Source organism: Elephantulus edwardii, unplaced genomic scaffold (genome assembly GCF_000299155.1).
Source record: "Elephantulus edwardii isolate Elephantulus edwardi_28Jun2011 unplaced genomic scaffold, EleEdw1.0 scaffold00007, whole genome shotgun sequence".
Lineage (NCBI taxonomy): Eukaryota > Metazoa > Chordata > Mammalia > Macroscelidea > Macroscelididae > Elephantulus > Elephantulus edwardii.
In genome coordinates, this window is record NW_006399757.1 from 15,972,183 (window position 1) to 15,992,700 (window position 20,518).

Sequence of the window (20,518 nt, forward strand, 5' to 3'; positions counted from 1 at the left end):
ACCACGACGTCTTCTAAATCCAGCCTGCACATCTGGCAGTTCTGTTGATATATTGTTCCAAACATTTTTGGATAATTTTCAGCAGAATCTTGCTTGCATGTGATATTAGGATATTGTTCGATAATTTCCACACTCTATTGGGTTACCTTTCTTTGGAATGGAAACAAACATCGATCTTTTCCAGTCAGTGGTCCAGCTGGCTGTTCTCCAGATTTCTTGGCACAACTTAGTGAGCACATCCAGGGCAGTGTGTGTCTGTTGAAATATGTCAATTGGTATGCCGTCAACTCCTGGAGCCTTGTTCTTTGCCAATTCCTTCAGAACAACTTGAACTTCTCCTTCATCACCATAGACTCTTGCTCATATGTCATTTCATGAAATTCTTCTGTGTCAGCCAATTCCTTCTGATATAGTGACTCTGTGTATTCCTTCCATCTTCTCTTGATACTTCCTGGATCATTTAACATTCTACCCAAAGTATCCTTAAGTGTTGCCACCATGGCTTGAATTTGTTTTTTAGCTCCTTCAGCTTAAGACTTCGGCCCTTTTGATTTTCTGACTCCAGCTTTCTGCACATTTCATTATAGTATCTTGCTTTGCCGTCCTGGGCTGCCTTTTGAAATTTTCTGTTTAGATCTTTGATTTCTTCGTTTAGCTTTGGCTCCTCGGCGCTCTAATGCAATAGTCAGAGTCTCATCTGACATCCATCTCAGTCTTTTCTTCTTCTTTAGCCTTTGTAATGATCTTTTTCTTTCTTCATGGATGATTTTCTTGATATCCTCCCAGAGCCCGTTTGGCCTATGCTCATTGGTGCTCAAGCCTCAAACCTGTTCCTGAGATGGTTTTGAAATTCGAGTGGAATAGACTTAAGATCAAATTTTGGTTTCCGTGGACTTGATTTAATTTTCCTCAACTTCACCTTGAATTTGCAGAGGAGTAGTTGGTGGTCTGTCCCACAATCAGCACCCAGCCTGGTTTTCACTGCTGATATTGAGCTTCTCCACCGAGTCTTTCCACAAATGTAATCTAAGTATTTTAAATATAGTACTCATTTCTAGGATGTTATTCTCTGAACAAAAAGAATAAAGATTGGTTTTGCTCTCTTGTTAAGAGCTAACAGTTAGCTTTGGAATGAAGTTGGTATAATGGTGGGAAGATAAGTAAAATGAAGCCTTAGATACTCAATACAAAACTCAAAAACATAAAAATGACCTGACTTTACTGGTTTAATACAGACTGGTGGAAATCTGATGTATGGCCCTTAAATAATCTTTCAACCTGCACAAAACTCATCCTTTCAGCTCAACTTAAAGCCGTTAATAAACAGACCATTAACAGCAGGGAGGCATTCACTTCTCAGAATAGTCAACTACAGAAGGTCAAAAGAGTAGCATTGGTCCACGTTAATGCTCAGAAGGCCAGAAGTGGATAAAAGGCTTAATGAATGTGATAAATCATTGAGGCAAGTGGGATATGTGTAGTTATATTTTGTGTTTTGTAATTAAGATTATAAAATCTGAATGAACAGTTGGAAGGAAAATCTGGGTTTTTTGTACCCTTTCATGAAAATTATAGTAAAAAGGGAGAAAAAAAAGACTGTGTAAAAATATGGAGAACTATCATGAGTAAAGAAAGGAATGTACAATCTTCACAAAATCATCTTGTCTGTTCAAATCTTTCTTGTTTATGTTCTGAACGGATGAGATGCTGATGTATACAGAAACAACTGAAACCTGTTTCTAGTCTTGATTCACTGCCCTAAGAACTCTGTAACAGCTTAGAGATGGCAGAGAAAGGAACTGAGATTTCTAAAAAGAAAGAGGAAGCCATGAACAGCACTGATCTCAGGTTCAGATTCTAGACTGATAAACAAGGACTGATAAAGCTTTGATTAGAATATATACAACCATGAATGGTGTAGATGCAATAAACAGACACTTGACAAGATAAAAAATGTAGGAACTATCCTTTAAAATACTGCTGAAATATATATGTAATAAACACATAGTAAGTAATTTACAAAATCACTTGCCATGTTTGCAAAATTTATAATCAGAGGCTTTATGTAGAATGTAAGAGACTTAGATATAAAAAGGTAAATATAGAAATCCCATATCACTCAGTTATTCCACTACTAGGAATATACCTCAAGGTAATCAGCACTGAGGCATAAATGGCGATGTGTATATTCAGGTTCATCACTGTATTATTTACAACAGCAATAATATAAAAACAAGCCAAGTTCTCATCATCATCATCAACAACAACAACAACAATAAATGAATAGAGAAACTATGGTACTTTCACACAATGGAATACTATGCAGCACTAAGGAACAACCACTTCATAAAATACTACACAACATGCGAGTGACAGCAGAACATTATGCTGAATGAAATTATACTCATCACAAAAGGACAAATGCAGCATAAGATCATTACTGTGAAAGTAGGAGGGTAACTAAGGGTGTGGGAGAGGAGAATGTTCAAAAAAAGAATGATCAGTCAACAACCACCATAAAGGATCAGGATGAGGGAAGATCAAGCTGGGAAAAATTGTCAAAGAACAATGTGGCTAATGAGAATAAAATATGTATAACTGTTTAAAAGGGGAAAGGGTGTAGAAGGAGGAGAAAATGAAAAGAAAACCCAGTAATTAATTTTGCAAGCTACAATGTATGTGAACGAATGTATAAAGCACAATGTAGAGGGATGACAAAAGGACACTGGTCAATAGTAATTAACTAAATAAAACACAAGGTATATGAATGACCTTATACAACATAATAGACATGAATGAAGCACAATGTATATGAATGATGGCATGAAAGTCAATTTTTTAAAAAATAAGCAACTATGACAGTTGAAAAAAAAGGAAGTGAGAAATACTTTGAGATTGATATCAGAGAATATATCTCTCATACACACACACACACACACACGCACGCACACACGCACACACACACCCTTCACTGGCCTCAGATCAACACCTGTAAGATCAATTTTCTGTGTTCCTTTAGTATGGAGTTTTGTACTGACATTTTACTTTACTTCACAAGTACTTGTTTCTTTAGTACATAGTGACTATGTACCTACATATACAGTTTTCAAAGTGGAATTTAAGGTCAGAGGAATCTCAGTTCCAACAGAAAGAAGAGCTTTGGGTAGATGATGCCTTTTGGACCTGGGGTTCCTACACTAAGGGTCTCTTAGACCCATAGGATGACGGAGGTCAAGTTCATGAAGCTCTCCAAGGAATGCCAGGCCCACAGATGTTGAAAGGAGACATGGATCTACCCCATAGCTGACAGAGAGAGAAGAGTGAATGCCCTAATCCAGATTTCTAGCCTCTTAAATTGTGAGAGAATAAATACCTGTTTGTCAAAGATTTTTTTTTTTTAAAAAAGAGGAATTTAAAAAGTAATCCTTAAAATCATCTACAAACTGACTTCAAGAGTTTTGCTTATTAAAACTCAAAACTCATAGTCAGCTGTCAATTGTGACACAAAACCTTCCTTCGGAGACTACCCATCATTTTCCTGTGGAGACACTGGTGGATTTGAACCACTACAGATGCACCTTTTGGTTAGCAGCACAACATGCCATGAGCAACATCACCAGAAGCTTCTCTTACTAAAATACCAACTATTTTAAAAAGTGTAAGAAAAAGATCACAAGAGAAGTAGATAAAAAGAATTAGGTGTGATAGGCAAACTTACCTCCACCTTTGTTCTAGAACTTTTCTCAAAACAACAAAAATGAGTTTTAATAAGAATTTGCCCATAACTGTTCAAAAGGGAGTAATTAAACTGTTGGTGGGATTGTATGAACCAGTACAACCACTCGAAGGCAGACTGAAGTTTCCTCAAAAAGCTGAACATAGACATTCGATAAGACTCAGCTCTTCCACTGCTTAGACTACACCCCGAGAATATTAGAACTGAGGCACAAATGGAGACTTGTACATCAATGTTCATAGCAGCATTATTCACCATTGCAAGAACAGGGAAACAGCCCAGATGTCCAACCACAAACAATGGATTGAGAAATTACAGTACATTCACATGATGGAATACTATGCAGCACACAGGAGTAATGATTTTTTTTTAAATCACTACCTAACTTAAAAAGGACTGGAGAGCATTATGCTAAGTGAACTCAGTCCCATAAGGACAAATACTCTATGAGATCATTATTGTAGAAATAGATAACTAGTGAAAAATGTATGAGGATCTAAGGTGGGGGGGTGGAGGTAGAGGGGTGATGATGGGGAGGTGGTAGTCATTGGGTTACACAATTTGATGGGTGGATGGAGGGAAAATAAAGGAAATCAGAAAGATCTGGTGTGAAAAACAATGTATGTGAACTTTGTAAGTAAACCAGTATGCAAAAAAAAGAAATAAAAATTCATTTTTAAAAAAAAAGTTAAACTATAAAACTTAGTTCTACATTGCAATAGCTTGGATAAATAAAACATGCTAACACCAAAGAAAACAAAGGCAGTAATTAGGTGTTACTGACAGAGCTAATTCAGTGACAGAGGAGCCTTACAATTTCCACAGGAGCGATGCTTCGCACCAGTTGCTGGAGGAGTGTAGCTTCACAGTAAGGGAATTTTCGGATACTCTCTCTAATGAGCTTTTCTTGATATGTTGGGAAGCCATCAGTAGCTCGGCCTTTTAACAAGCTGAAAAATATTTTTTAAAAAAGTAATTTAAGTTTAAAAACTAAGAGTTTCCTCCCAGCTAAACCTATCGAATCTTTAAAATTCCTTCCTTGCTGAGACTTCCATTATCTATTCAAATTATGTCCACAGACTCAATTAAAAGTAACTGGTGCTAGGTCTTGTCAGATCTAGGGGCCCTGAGATAGACATGCAAAGGTGAGTCCTGTTAGGAAACAGATTCAAGATTGTTATTCTACTACCAGTTTCCTATTAAAATGTCAATTATTTGTATAATGAATGGAAATGGTCATCCAGTCATGCCCTCCTTGTTCTATTTTCTTGTAACACTGATGGTAGAATTCAATCGTTGGTGGTCAGAGAACAAGGATACCATGTGAGCTTTCTAAGAAACTACAACAGACATTGGGTGTCTCTGTGAACACAAGACTGGGAACTTCAGCATAACAGACCTATTTCCTACTGTGGACTTTGCTTTTTAGCTGTACAATTTTACAGGCACTATTTAACCTCTCTAAACCTTACCTATGTATTGGGGAAAACAATCCTTTTAATACACAGTATTTTTGTAGCATATTTAGAATTGAAGACTCATTCAGTATAGTCTAAATAGAAAATGTATTTACAATTTCTCCAAGTATGAATCTAATTCCCAACAATAACAATATAATACAACAAAGACTACTATTAAAATGCTTAATTTTTAAAGCCGCGATATAGACAACATTATCCACTTGAGTGTGCTGTGTACATGACATCGTAAATAAGTACCTTTTGATCAGAGTGTCTAATTTATTCTCTCCATCTTTTAAGAAGTTAATGCATTTCTGAAAGATACAGCTAATGTAGTGCATTTTCATAGCCAATACTTCATTCATATCTCTTTGCTTCATACATTTCTCACAAATCAAATCCATCACCTTGTAGCATTTATTCAGGGCCACTTCTTCTGCCAGCAGAGGGTTCTCATTTACAAGCATCACAATCTAGAAGAAATTCCAGGGAGCTTAGAAATGCCATGAGAGACTTTTCCATTATGTATTGAATTATTTCAGGGATTTCAGAATATCTGTATACAGTCATCTCTTTACTATTCTAACTAAAATTAGAAACTAGGATGCAAACTATCATTGTTCAAAGCTATAAAACTTAAAGCCTTGGGCCCTAACATTTTGGATTCTCTTAAATGGTCTACATCAAAGCTATCACATAATCAACCACCTAACTGAACCAGTTACTAGCTTGGTTTTACTATTTCTATTACAAGCACTCTTCCTAAAGACAAGCAGTGTATATTTGTGCATATGCCTTTATATCTAGTATCAGATAACCGAGTGGCCATTGATTTATTAGTTATTATTACTTAGCTCTAGAATATCATGGCCAGGAGAAATATAATTTTTATCATTCTTATTTATTACAGAGGAATAAGACTTTTACAGGAAAAAGTCCCCCAAGTGAAATATATTTTAGTTTCCAATTAGTTACATTTCCCCATTGACATTTTCCCAGATATGCTTCCTGTCATCTACAGTAATAATAGGAGATCAAAATGAAAACCATAAATAGCTTTAAAGGGGCAGGTTTTAGAGTTAATCAAATGTTATGTATTAGGAGTCACAAAAATTCCCCACATATGCACAGGTTAAGCTCAAGTACAGCAAAGAGAGGACGCTTGACTTTGTTCTATGCTGTATCACTTGAAGTCATCCATAACTAGAGCCATAAAACTTCTCAGTGGCATAACAGTAAGGCAAACATGTGTGTAACATTCATCTGATAGCATACCTCCATCAGAGAGCCAGGGGTACTTAACCCACATATAATAGCTAAATACAAGCAGGTTTCCTAACTCTGATCCTTCTCATTGGAGATGGGGGAAAGCACACCAAAAACAAAACCATCCGCCATTTTAAAACCGCAAGCCTAGCCTCTTACTTGGATATTTAACATAAATATATGTTATGTTCACAATGTGCTGGTGAAATTGAAAATGAGTACTTTTCACTTTACTACATTTACATGTAATCTACTATTTTGCTTTCTAGCACTTAGTAAATTAAACCGAGGCAAGTATAAACAGAATAATTATTGATATCTTTTTTGATAACTTTTCCTACCATAACATACACAAAATTAATATGTGGCAATTAACAAAACCCATTTTCTATATGCTTGCTTTAAAGTTTTTAGGCTCTTTTTTTTTTCTCTTTGACTCCTTTTATACTGTTGCCATAAAACACACTCAACTGAAACTGGACAGTCAAGATTTTATTATATGGTATTTGAAATTAAAGCATAAAATCTTAAATTTTCAAAGTGGGAATTATTCCCCAAAACCTCAACTAAAACTCAAAGATTTTTTTTTTCTTGTTTTGGACATTATTTTGCAATTTAGACAAAGAAAAATTATAAATAACCACTGTTCTACCATAAACTTGCTGAGTTCTTTACTTAGCTGTGCATAAAAAAAGAAAAAGACTTGCACTAGTTTTCTTTTCTTTAATCTTTGCAGCATTTTGAAGTAACAGGTCATAAAGGAAATCCTTATTATGAATGAATGAGTAGGGTAAATAAATTCCGGTCAGCATAAAAACCAGATGGCGCTTATCTCCCAAAGGACCACTGCTTTAGAATGAGTTTAAACAGTGACATTTTGAATTCTTTTTTTATTTTAAATTTATTTTGTTTTTCCTTTGACTTGCTAAAGCAGCAATGCTGGACTTGGAAGTCAGGTTAATAATCAGAGAGAAAAACTTCACCACGGTGGCACACCTGCCTCCTGTCCACTTACAAAGTCTGTTCATCTCTGTATCATGTTGGTCCCCCCCCCACCTCTGTTTCTGTTTTCTCCTTCATAACCTTTGTACTAAGCACAATTCCCCAAGTTTCTCTGGAAAACAAACACGTCCAATTGCTATAGCAGCCACTTAACCTACATTCAGAAAAAGCTATGTTAGGTGGATGATAGAAAAAAGGGGAAGTCATGTATCTGGGAAGATTTCTGTTTATTCAAAATGCCTTCAATTTTATTTAGAGTTGCTGTTGCATTTTTATGACACTGCACATGAGGAATCTTATTAGTTTGAAAAGATGCAAAGCAGTAACAATGGGGGACCACAAAGAAACGAAGCAGCATTTACTCCAAGTATAGATAAAAGAAAGCAAGTTTTTGAGTCAATAAAGCATTTATGCCTCCCAATAAGTACAGGACCAGTCTGAAGAAAGATACCATTGTTATCGTACAGGCTCTTTTATAATACAAATCACTCCAAAATATCTTATGTAGCCTGCTTCAGATTGCTTGCATTTCCAGTATGTTATATATAATTTATTTAAACTATACGTCTATAATTTCATTTTTTCAAAATATAGGCATTTAAGTATGACTGGAGATACAATAATTTATAGACATTCAGCACTGATCTCCACATAAATATCAGGCATTATTCCAAAGAATCTTTCTGCAAGCTATAGGGTTGGAAATTTAAATTATGAAAAGACAGTGAATCAGAAAAACACAGGAAATGTCCTTCTATCAGTCTGAAGCAGGTGTCTTGGTAATGCTCTGGCAGAGGGAGAATAACGAGGGGCTTTGTAGAAACCACACACATTCACTACTTAGAGAAATACTGTGCCCTGGGAAAGGCTGTCTCCCTAACTAGCCTGCCCCTTCCCTAAGAAAACATGCTCCAAACCATGCAAGTGCACTCTTTATTTAAATGTGCTTAGAGGAAGAGACCAGCAACACAGAAGAGGATAAATACTTTTGAAAGGCTAAATTCCAAGTCCTAAGAAATTTCCACTAAGAACACAAGGATTTCCTTACTACTCTTTCAGAATGCTAAGAAAAACAAGAAGCTTTAAATTATAAGAACTACAGATTTTACTCTTCTGTCTTAGGCAGAAAGTATCAGCATAACACAAGTTTTATCATCTCAAAGTGGTAATTCACAATGGTTCTTAAAGTTATCACAGCTAATCCATTTGAACTTACTTGCAGGTCCTCAGAGTTTGAAAAGCTGCTCAACTAGGAATAATTGCTGGAGGAGCTTTGCAACTTAAGGATATCAAACAAGCACGTGTGTTAAAGATGTACTCTTGCCTTCATTACAGAACATTTCATGGAAGAATTATTATTGTAGTAGACACTATTTGTGCCCCACCCAGATCCTCTTAGCAGGCCAGAGTCCTATTACTTGTGCTATTGGGAGTATTGGCTACTCAAGGGTTAGACGCTGCATTCTTTTCAGAGAATGTGCCCTTGTCCAAAGGGAACTACATCTAGTATTCTCTCATGTGTTGTCCTTTCCCCACCTAAGGACTAGGGCACTGCCAGACCCAGAAGTCCTGTTTCTGTGGAGCTGGTCATGCTCCAGGGGCACCTCGTTTACTGAGCCAGAAGCCAGGCTTCTGTTGAATGCACTTCTCAGACTTTATGCATCTCCTCTGTTCTGCTTCTCTCGTGTTTCCACGTTTTCACTGAGAACCCTCTTTCAACAAATAAAATTAACAAGATGATCCATTGCAATATCTATGCCTACCAATCCAATATATGAAAACTTTGATCCTACGCAAGAAAATTGGCTTAAACTCTGAATCAATACCTTGACAGGATGAAGGTTTGTGGTGGTGATAATTTTGTGCAGTGGGCCTGCCAATTTGGGAGGCAGTTTTGGTTCTTTATCCAGTCCCTGGGGTTTAGTGTAGTAATCCAGTTTCTCTCGTGGAAAGAAATTGTTGATTATAGTCACACAATCATGCTGACCTTTGAATGGAAAAATGGAAAATGTGTTAGTTTATTATAAAAAAACAAGATATTTTTAGATTTTTTTTTAATCTAAAGATGCTCCTCTGTTTTCTAATGACATAAGCATGCATCAATACTTTTTATTTTACAGAGCTGGAAAAAAAGTTCTTTTAGAGAACATTTACAGGCATGCCTTATAAGTAGTAAAATAATTTCATTTTAAAGATAAAGATTACACATATGATGAGTGTATGTATTACAAAACAGCAGTGTACAACTTAAAATTCACTTTATATGAATATTTTAAAACAGTTGCTTCTAATCTATTGTCTTATCTCTCACCCTAACAAAAATGATAGTCACGCTTCCCAATCATACTTGACTTTAATTATGTAAAAATTTATTTTTATTAAGTTAATTCTGCCCAATACTCTGCATTTAAGCAAAGCTTGGCCTCTTGGTGAATTAGAGAAAAGGCTTTTGTTCCCATAAGCTTCCAACCCATATAACAGCTTGTCATAAGCCACTTCTCTGTAATTGGAAATGGTTCTATGAAAGTAAAGCTGTCCCTGGAGAAAACTGGTAGCCTGGACTTGTTGCCTCCTCCTTACCAGCTCCCTCTTCATTATTGCTGTGAAGCAAAGAAGCTGCCACTCTGGGAAAGCAAGCAGAGCCTGCAAGGTACTTTTGAAGGGGCAGACCCTTTGCTCCTCACTGCTTGATGAGGGCAGAGGGACAGTGGCAGAGTGTCCTGGGGCAAGGGCCTCGGTGAATGGCTCCTTGCAAGTGGCCCACTCTAGATGACCTGTAAACCCCCTGTCAACTTGTGCATGATCCTGAGAACATCAGCTTGATGCTACTGACAACAGATGACCTGCAGGAGGATTTCGCTCTCGGCTGAATGGACACTAGGACTCAAGGGTGGCATAGAGCTCTGCGTGCCCCTGAGCATTGCTGAAAGAACCCAGAAGTGAAGCAGCTTTCTTCTGGACTAAACGTCTGTGGTGTCTAGATCCAGGTCAATAGGTGGTACCTCTGACGACTGCTTTTTCTTTATGAAAGGAAAGCTAAAAATGATAAAATTCAGAGACAAAATCATTACAGACATGAAGGAGCTGAAGGACAGACCAGGCAATATAACAAGGGAAAAGTGCAATTCTGGAAGGAATGATTGGAGATGCAGTCACCATTGCAATCACTAGATTTTATTCACTCGATAGAAAGAGCTCTCTGAGACCCAGGCAGGATTCGTGAAACCCACCCTTCCTTCCCCCACAACAACTGGATGCATTAATTTCAAAGAAACATCAAACAATCTCCAGAATTAAAAATGAGATATTTACAAAAGAAAGGAAATGCTATTTTCATTTCCCAACCAGCTTTGGAAGATTCTATTTAAAAGATCTACATGAAATGGAAAAGAAAGAATGCTGATTCTGTGATATAAAAATCATGAAACTAGCCAAAATATGCCTAATTTCTCAAAGAGAAAGATATTTTTTGGTTATAAAGGGTTTTCAAGAATATACCCCCTATATAAGCCTTTCTGGGGAAAGTCTATAATTGAAATTTAAATGAGAATGGAAATCTCAAGATAAAAGGCAATCTGAATTTACATTAAAATTTCAAATATAAGTATACTTTGTCTAAGTAAATTCATTTCTGGAGATGTATCTGACAGAAGTTAAAGCACTAATTCAAAATAATTATGTTATTTGCAGTGGAATGGTTAATCTCACCCCAGTCAGAATAGCAAAATTTAACAGAACAGCAAGCAACAAATGCTGATGAGGTTGTGGAGAAACTGGAAACCTTATTCACTCTTGGTGGGAGTGTAAAATGGTGCAACCACTGTGGAAAGTGGTATGGCACTTTCTCAAAAAGTTGCAAATAGAGATAGCATTTGACCGAGCAAGTCTACTACTGGTAATATACCCTAAAGAGACCATAACCACCATCCAAGCAGATATATGCACACCCATGTTTATTGTGGCTTTGTTCACCATAGTAAGGAGTTGGAAACAACCTAAGTGCCCATCAACAAACTAATAGATAGAGAAGCTGCGGTATATTCACACAATGGAATACTATGCTACATTGAAAAACAAGGAACTCATGCAATATTATTCAAAATGGGTGACCCTCGAGGACATTATGCTGAGTGAAATATCTCAGTCACAAAAGCACAAATACTGTCTAGTGCCACTGTTGTAAAATAGGACTGACATCATGGTTGGGGGGAGACTGAGAAAGATGGGTTCAATAATGTATAGTACATTGAAACAGATGAGGGAGAAAACTGTTTAAAAGGGATAGGTGATTAGGTATTTTTGTCATGACAAGAGTTCAGAGCAAAGGCTGCATAGAGGAGTGGACCGAGGGGAGGGATTGTAAAACAATTAAAGAATTTTTCTTTTACTTTTCCAAGAGGTAGTGTATTAGGAGGGAGGGTTGGGAGGAAAGAAAAGTGCAACAATGAATGAATGGAAACCCAAAGTCTCTGTAAATTTTCATTGAAATTAGTACTAAATTTTAAAAAAATCTGTAAAATCCTTCAACAGAACAGAGCTCTAACTTTGTTATAATTATACGATAGAATATTATAAAGTGACTAAAATGATTGTATTCATTTACACCTACTGAAATATGAGAGAAGACCATGATGCATAGCTAAGTAAAGGAAACACAGTGCAAATTTTATATTGTTATTGTTGTTATGTGTCGAGTTACCTGAGACTCATAACGACCCTGTGTCCAACAGCCCTAAACTCTGCTCTACATTGTGCCAATCTTATTGTCTCTGACATACTTATTTCCATTACCCCAGTCACTGAATCAATCCATGTCATCGAGGGTCTTCCTCTCCTGTGCTGTCCCTCCACCCTCCCAAGCATGATGCCCCTCTCCAAGGACAGGTCCCTCCTTGCAACATGTGCAAAGTATGTCAGAAGAAGCTTCATAATCCTTGTCTCCAAGGAGCAGCCTCGTCTTATCCTCTCTAAGACAAACCTGTCTGTTCTCCTAGTAGTCTATGGTATATTCAATATTTTCCTCCAGCACCACAGCCCTGAGGCATCAATTCTCCTTCTATCATCCCTAGTCATTGTCTAGATTTCTGATGCATAGCAAGTAGTTGAAAAGACTATGGCCTGGATCAGACACACCTTGGTCTCCAGACTGACATCACTGCTCTTGAGTACTTGTACTTTGGAGAGGTCTCTGACACCTGACTTTCCCAATACAATTTGTCTTTTAATTTCCTGGCTGCTGGTACCAAGAGTGTTGACTGTGGAACCAAGTAAACTAAACTGTTAACAATCACATCTTCACCATCTATCTTGATGGTGCCAATCAGCACAGTGGTGAGAATTTTTGTTTTCTTGATATTGAGCTTGAGTCCATATTGAAGGCTGCAGTCCCTGTCCTTCTACAGCAAGTGCTTCAGGTCATCCTCAGTTTCAGCAAGCTGGGTTGTGTCATCTGCATAATGCAGATTGTTCATGCGTCTTCTTCTAGTCCTGATGCTACATTTCTCCTCATATAGCCCATCCTCCCAGATAATCTGTTCTGCATACAGATTGAAAAGGTATGGAGATAGACACATCCCTAGTGTACACCCCCCTTCCAGTTTTGAACCATGCAGTGTTTCCTTGCTCTGTTCTGATGACTGTCTCCCAGTCTAAGTATAGGCTTCACAAAAGCACTATCAAGTGTTCTGGAGTTCCCTTTCTTCTCAGAGTCAGCCACAGTTTGTTGTGATCCACACAGACAAATGCTTTTACGTAGTCAATGAAACACCTACATTCCTCTGATACTCTGCTTTCAGCCAAGATCCAGCTGACTTTCACTATAATATCCCTAGTGCCATGGCCTCGTCTAAACCCAGCCTGCACTTCTGGCAGTTCTCTATCGATGTGCTGTCTCTGTCATTTCTGAATAATCTTCAGCAGAATCTTGCTTGCATGTGATATCAATGATATTTTTTTATAACTTCTGCACGCTGTCGGGTCACCTTTCTTTGGAATGAGAACAAATATAGATCTCTTCCAGTCAGTTCTTTATATTACTTCTTTTAAAATGACAAAAACCTTGTACATACCTGCGGATACATATGTACAATGCTGATTATCTTATGAGGAACAAAAGGAGAGAGAACATGTTCTTTAAAAGAAAAATATGTAAAATATAAATACTGAAACAGTATAATGCAATCTACCTATGAGATGATTTTAAATAGATAAGAATGGAATGAAAACACTACTCTGATTTTAACATTAGATTGTAGACAATTTGTCCTTTAGATTTTACACATACACAGCTTGACCATAGCAGAAATAGCAAGACTGGTACTAGACACAGCAAGGTTTCAATCTATTGTTCATGAGCTGTACTGGATCTGATAGTATCAAATAACAGAATGTATAGACATGGTATGTGTATCTCAAACAATTCAACTTATTACCATCATGGTCAGATCTAACTCACAGCTGAGATTCGGGTGAGTTTTCAGAGGCTGTAAATGACATAGGAGGAGATTACTCATCTCTCTCCCTCAGAGCAGCTAGTAGAACATGTCATTGGGTTGGCAGCACAACTCCTTATCCACTAGGCTACCAGGACTCTCTTGAGAGGCAGAGATAGAGACAGAGATAGAGATAGATCGATAGATCGATAGATCGATAGATAGATAGAAAGATAGATAGATAGAAGTGTGTGTATGCACACATATGTATAGTGATAATTTATAAAGATAAAAAGATTATTTTGTACTGTGGTTGAAAAACCAAGTATGTGTACCTTCAGCCACATGACCTTGGAAAAGTTAATTACCTTCTATGAATATCTAACTCTGCTTTGTTATGCTATGAACAGAAAGAAAATTTGTAGAGTTAAACAGAACTTCAGAGATTATTTCATTCCCTTCTTCACAGTACAGAACAGAAAATTGAGCCCTAGGAAGTGGAGAGATTTGGCCAGCATCCTACAGATAATTAGCAAGACACACAGTGCTCTTTTCTGCCTAAATAATACCCGCAAAATGAAATTAGAGGAGGGCTGGAGGATAACCACAGGCCTTCCAGCTGGAGGAAATAAAATACTAAAGCATAAACAAAAAGGGCATATCTTTCTCAAATCCTCCTGAAACTAAGTTAAAACTACATAAGAACACTTGCTTTCACATTGTTGTTGTTGTTGTTGACTGCCATCGAGTCGAGCAGCACTCATAGTGACGCTATGAACAAAAGGCTTAAAGCCTTTCTATAACTATCGACATTTATCAAAGTTCATAGAGTTTCCAGATACATTTTGCTTAGGAAGAGGATAGATGGATAGATAGATAGATAGATAGATAGATAGATAGATAGATAGATAGATAGATAGATGATCGATAGATAGATAGATAGATAGATAATCTTTGATAATAAAATTTAGAACAAATAATTGTCACTCCTTACACTTAATTCCTTCTTGAATCTTCCTTTAAATGTAATTTCTCTCAAAATATTGTTAGAATTGGATAGAAAATTCTCTTCTGTGTATTTCTATGGGAAACATAAATTATTTCTTTGTGTGTACATTGTTTGTGACTGCTGCTAGGCTCTATGTGCCATGAAGGCTAGGACAATGTCCGTATTGTTCATGCGAGTAATCAAGGCACTTTGAAAGATTTGTGGTATATAGGTGATGAATGTGAAGTATTTGGTAAGTGAATTATTAGCCCCACAAGGTCTCTTACTTGATTTTTAGTGATCAGTTTTTCTATCTTTGCTTTTCTACCAATAAACCCTCTAATCTGGGAATTCAGTCAAGCTATACTATAATGGCCAAGTCTTCATTCTTACACTCTACTAAGCTTCTTTGTCACTTATGCTGAAGTACTAGGTTTAGCATGATTGGAATTACTGTATACACAAAATAAATGTTTGTGAATATCACTTGTACGAGCTCTGGTCGCCTACAGGTAAGGAGAGGCACTACTAATGTAAAACCACCAGTTCAAATACACCAGCTGCTCTGCGGCAGAAATATAGCTAATCTCTTAAGTGACTTTCAGCATCTGAAAATCCACTGGAGAGTCAGCTATGAGCAAGTTCCGACTCGACAGCACGTAACAACAATAACATATTATACCAAAGATTCTTTCCTAAGGTAGACTTACACTGCATTGATTACAATTTTTGGAAGTAATTGTTATCACTTATTTAGTGCTTACTATAAATTATTTAAGTATTTCATTTAATTTAAACTAAAAATTCTTTGCCACTGAGTGTGAAGTGACTTCTACCTGATCTTGTGGATTTCTAAGGCTATAAACTGCAGGAGGAGACTATTCTTCCTCACTCAGAGCTGCTGGCAGATTATGTCAGAGAAGCTCAGACTTTGTGTTAGCTGTGTAACTCCTTATGGACTAAGCCACTACATTTATTCCTTTCAATAACCATGTAAATAGTTTTAATGGGGAAAGGGATGATTCAAATCATTAAACTGCTTGCTATTAAGTGGCACAGAAACAATTTCAAACTAAGATTACTGATTACACTGTCAACAACTGTATATTTCTAATGACTCCACATTGTTCTTGCTGTTAGGTGCTGTCAGGTATGACTCATAGCAACGGTATGAACAGTAGATTTGAACCCTGCCCCATCCTGTGCCATTCTCATTATCCCTGATGCACTAGGGCCCACGGCCAAATTCATTGTGTCAGTCCATCTTGGCAGGGATCTTCTCTTCTTCACTGACACTCCATTTTTCCAGGCATGCTGACCCTTTCCAAGGAACAGTTACATCTAGCTACATGTCCAAAGCATGAGAGACAAAGCTTTGTCATCTTGGCCTCCAGGAAGCATGCTGTCTAAACTTTCTCCAAGACACATCTGTTTGTTCTGTTTGTCCATGGGATATGCAGCATTCTCAAAAGCATCAATTCTTCTTCTGTCATCCTTATTCACTGTCCAGTTCTCTGATGCGTGGCAGATGACTGAGAAGACCACGGCCTGAATCAGGTGCACCTTAAATCTTCAAACTGAAATCATTCTTCAGTATTTAGAAGAGTTCGCTGATAAGAGACTTGTCCATTGCAGTATGTCTTCTGATTTCCTGACTGCTGGTACCCAGGGTGTTGATTGTTATTCAAAGCAGATGAAACCATTGATAGCTTCAGTCCCTTCTCCATCTATCATAATGTTGACTGATGGTTCTGTGGTGCCTTTGCTTTCTTGATGTTGAGATGTAATCCATACTGAAGGCTACGGTCCTCAATCTTCTGCAGCAAGCATTCCATATCCTCCTCACTTTCAGCAAGCAAGATTGTGTTCTCTGCATAATGCAAGTTGTTGATGAGTCTTCCTCCATTCCTGAGTTCACATTTCTTTTCATAGAGTCCAGTTAATGAATTATTTGCTCAGCATACAGACTGAATGGGTTTGGAGGAAGGATACATCCCTGATGCATACCTTTTCTGATTTTAACCCATGCCATGTTCCGTTGCTCTGTTTGGACAGCAGCTTCTTGATCTAAGTATAGATTTCTCATTGGCCCAAGTAAGTGTTCTAGGATTCCCATTCTTCTCAGTGTTAGCCACATTTTTCATGATCCACACAGTCAAATGCCTTTGTGTAGTTGATAAAATGGAAATAGATTTCAGAGTCACCAACTGTATATTCCCTTACACAATTAAAACATACTATTCAAAGCACTGGACTACCACTAAAAAGGCCTTAGCACTCATTGGACTTTACAAAGTGGAAATTCAAAATACTTTGCTCATTTTCTAATAGGAGTCATTCAGTATTTCATTAAGATAGATATAACCTAGAAGTATGATTTTTAATGGAGTTCTAGTGGGCCAGTGGCAAGAATATGTGCTGCAATCCCAAAGGCATGCAGATCAAACCCACCAGCTGCTCTGTGGGAGAAGGATGGGCAATCTCCTCATGTGCGATTAACTGCCTCTAAAAACCTGCTGGAAGGTCAGCTGTGGGCCGGTTCCAACTCAACAGTACACAACAACAACAACAAAATATGATAGTATTTACATTCTGAAAAACAGAGTGGCATTCTTACACCATGAAATATTAGGGTGTAAACGAATATATTTTTGCTATTGCTGTTGGCAGGTGGCATAGAGTTGACTACAACTTATAGCAACTCCGTGAACCACATGCCTGAACCCTGGCCTATCCTACACCACCTTCAGGATCTCTGACCAGCCTGAGCCCACTGGTCCAGCCACTGTGCCGGTCCATTTCATTGATGGTTTTCCTCTCCTCTCTGATTCCCCACCTTTCCCACAATGGAATCTTTGTCACCATTCACCAAGGACTAGACCCTCTTGATAACAAGCCCAGGGGTGTGAGATGAAGTTTCCCCATCCATTAGTTTATATTCTAAAAAGTTATTATTAATTTTATAAAAAAACCCTATTTCTAGAATCCACCTTACCTCTGTAACTTGATTTGTGCCACTATTAGAACCTCTACTCAGAATATTATTGCTTTTCAATTTTTGACTCATGCACTTTTAACTTGTTAGTTAAATTTGTATCTTCTAGGCTGCAACACTTCCATGATACATCTTCAAGGATATGAACATGTACGGCTAAGCACAATCGAACAGTGCATCTAAATTCCAAAATCAATCTCCATAATAGTCTATGTGTTTCCTACTGCCAAAGGGGACCTTTGGAGTAGTGAGAGAAGACATTCACCCTGAAACCCACAGCGTCCCTTTTCAGCAGGAAGTAGCTAAGAGAATACGCCATCCCCTTTTCCTTATGAATCAGGGTGAAGTCTCTCTCAGGGAGGAGTAATAGGGAATGGCAAGGGACACACTGACAAAGGAGATTAATCAGAACTGGCTTTGACAAGCACTGTGGCAATTGGACAATTAAAACAGACATTGGGGGGGGTGGGGGAAGAAGAACCAACTGGGGATGAGGGTGGAGAAAACAGTGCAACAATGAATGAATGAAAACCCAAAATCTCTGTAAATGTTCATTAAAACTAATAAAATTTTTTAAAAAACAACCTATTTCATTATTTACATTGTAAACTAATACAAGATTGGAGTAAAAGACTCACCTACAAATGCTGCCATCTGAGCGGCTGTTCTTCCCACAGAGTTGACAACATCTGTCTCGGCGCCAGCCTCCAACATTGCCCAGGTGATGTCTTTATTACCTGGAGCAATATAATTAGTGCTGTTAATAAAGAACTCCAAACATCTCCCTTCTATATGATCAGGTTTTGGAGTTGTTTTTTTCTTTTTCATTTAATTTTACATTTCTGCCCTGTGGACATTTTTCCCCCTCAAATAAAAAATAAGGCTACAAGAATCTGATTACCAGCCAGCAAGGAAAAGCAGAGACTGTAAAACAATAATAAATGACATAAAGGGATATAATCTTTAGGGAGTAGAAGCCGAGATGGAGAGTGGGATGAGGGGGAGCAGAAGCCTGTAGCCTTGACTAGAGTATCAGAAAGGTGTGATTTGGTGACTTCTCCTTTAAATAGGAAAACTTCCTGCAGTTTCGCTTGGCATGCTGAATCTCCTGACTCTTGTCTCTTAATTTGGGATGGTGCTGGCAAGGTTTACAAAAGCTAAAAAAGAAATGTAATATTATTTCCTTTTTGCAGTAAAACTAAATATTTGCTTTTTCTAATAACAAAGTTAAAACCCCAAACCAAACTTGCTGTCATCTAGCCAATCCCAACTCTTAATGACCCAAAAGGGCAGAATAGAACTCTCCTAGAGGGCTTTCAGAGCTGTGATCAGAAGCAAATTTCCACGTCTTTCTCATGCAGGGCAACTGGTGAGTTCCAATTGCTGAACCACTCTGTCCCAGGGCTCCCAAAGAAAGACAAGAGAGGTAACATTAGCAGAAGTTCTTCTTTAATACCTATTATCTCACTCTCTCTCTTACATGTTGATGATGGTGGGTGCTTTCGAGTATGAATCATAGTGACCCTGTGTACAACAGATATGAACCTTATCCTATCCTAACCTGTCCTCTCTGACACACTTGAATACACTGCTATAGTCACTGTGTCAACCCATCTTGTTGAGAGTTTTCCTATCCTTCATTGACACTCCACCTTTCCAGACAAGATATCTCCCTCCAAGTAATAGCTCCTCCTAACAATATGTCCAAAGTATGTGAAACAAAGCTTCATCATCTTTGCCTCCAAGGAGCATTCTGGCTGCACTTTCTCCAAGACCTATCTGATCCTTTCGCAGCCCATGGGATATTCAACACTCTTCTATAACACGATAACTCAAAGGCATCAATTCTTCTCCTCGCAGTTTTATTGACTGCCCAGCTCTCAGATGCACAGCAGGTGTCTGCAAAGACTATAGCTTGAACTGTATACACCTTAATCTTTAAACTGACATCATTGCCCTCTGCATTGACATCTGCAGAGAAATGTCTGACAGTAGATTTTCCTAAAACTATATATCTTCTGATTTCCAAAATGCTGGCACCATGGGTGTTGATTGTGGGTCCAAGTAAGATGAAAATGTTGACAATTTCAAACTTTTCTCCATCTGTCATGATGTTGATGATAGGCACAGTGGTGAGGATTTTTTTTTCTTGGTGTTAAGATATAATCCATATTGAGGGATGTAGTTAGTCCTTCATCTTCTGCAGCATGTGACTCAACTCCTTGCTTTCAGACAGCAAGGCTGTGTCATCTGTATAATTCAGGTTGTTGACGAGACTTCTTGCAGTCTTGATGCTACATTATTTGTCATAAAATCAGCTTCTTTAATGATTTGCTCAATATATAGATTGAATCAATATGAAGAAAGTATACAGCCTTAATAGACACCTTTCCTGATTTTAACCAAGGGAACAGTGTTCCCTTGCTCTTTTCAGTTGATAGCTTATTAGTCTATAGATTTCATATAAGCAGAATTAAGTCTTCTGGAATCCCCATTCTTCTCAACACTAGCCATAGCCTGTGATAATCCACAAAGCCAAATGCCTTTGCAAGGTCAAGAAAACTCAGATAAATGTTCTTCTCGTATTCTGTGCTTTCAACCAGGATCCATCTGACATTAGCAATTATATTTCCATTGCCA

The 20,518-nt window shown here is 37.7% G+C and overlaps 1 protein-coding gene across 1 annotated transcript in view; it reads right to left on the minus strand.

Moving 5' to 3' along the window:
• ANKMY2 (ankyrin repeat and MYND domain containing 2) overlaps positions 1–20,518 on the minus strand; it is a 53,488-nt gene that overhangs the window by 8,048 nt on the left and 24,922 nt on the right. Inside the window, exons 4-7 of the mRNA XM_006880262.1 lie at positions 18,517–18,615; positions 9,291–9,451; positions 5,455–5,669; positions 4,551–4,686 (exon numbers count right to left, since the gene is read on the minus strand). Coding sequence (XP_006880324.1) covers positions 4,551–4,686; positions 5,455–5,669; positions 9,291–9,451; positions 18,517–18,615 — 611 coding nt within the window. The remainder of the gene's footprint in view (positions 1–4,550; positions 4,687–5,454; positions 5,670–9,290; positions 9,452–18,516; positions 18,616–20,518) is intronic.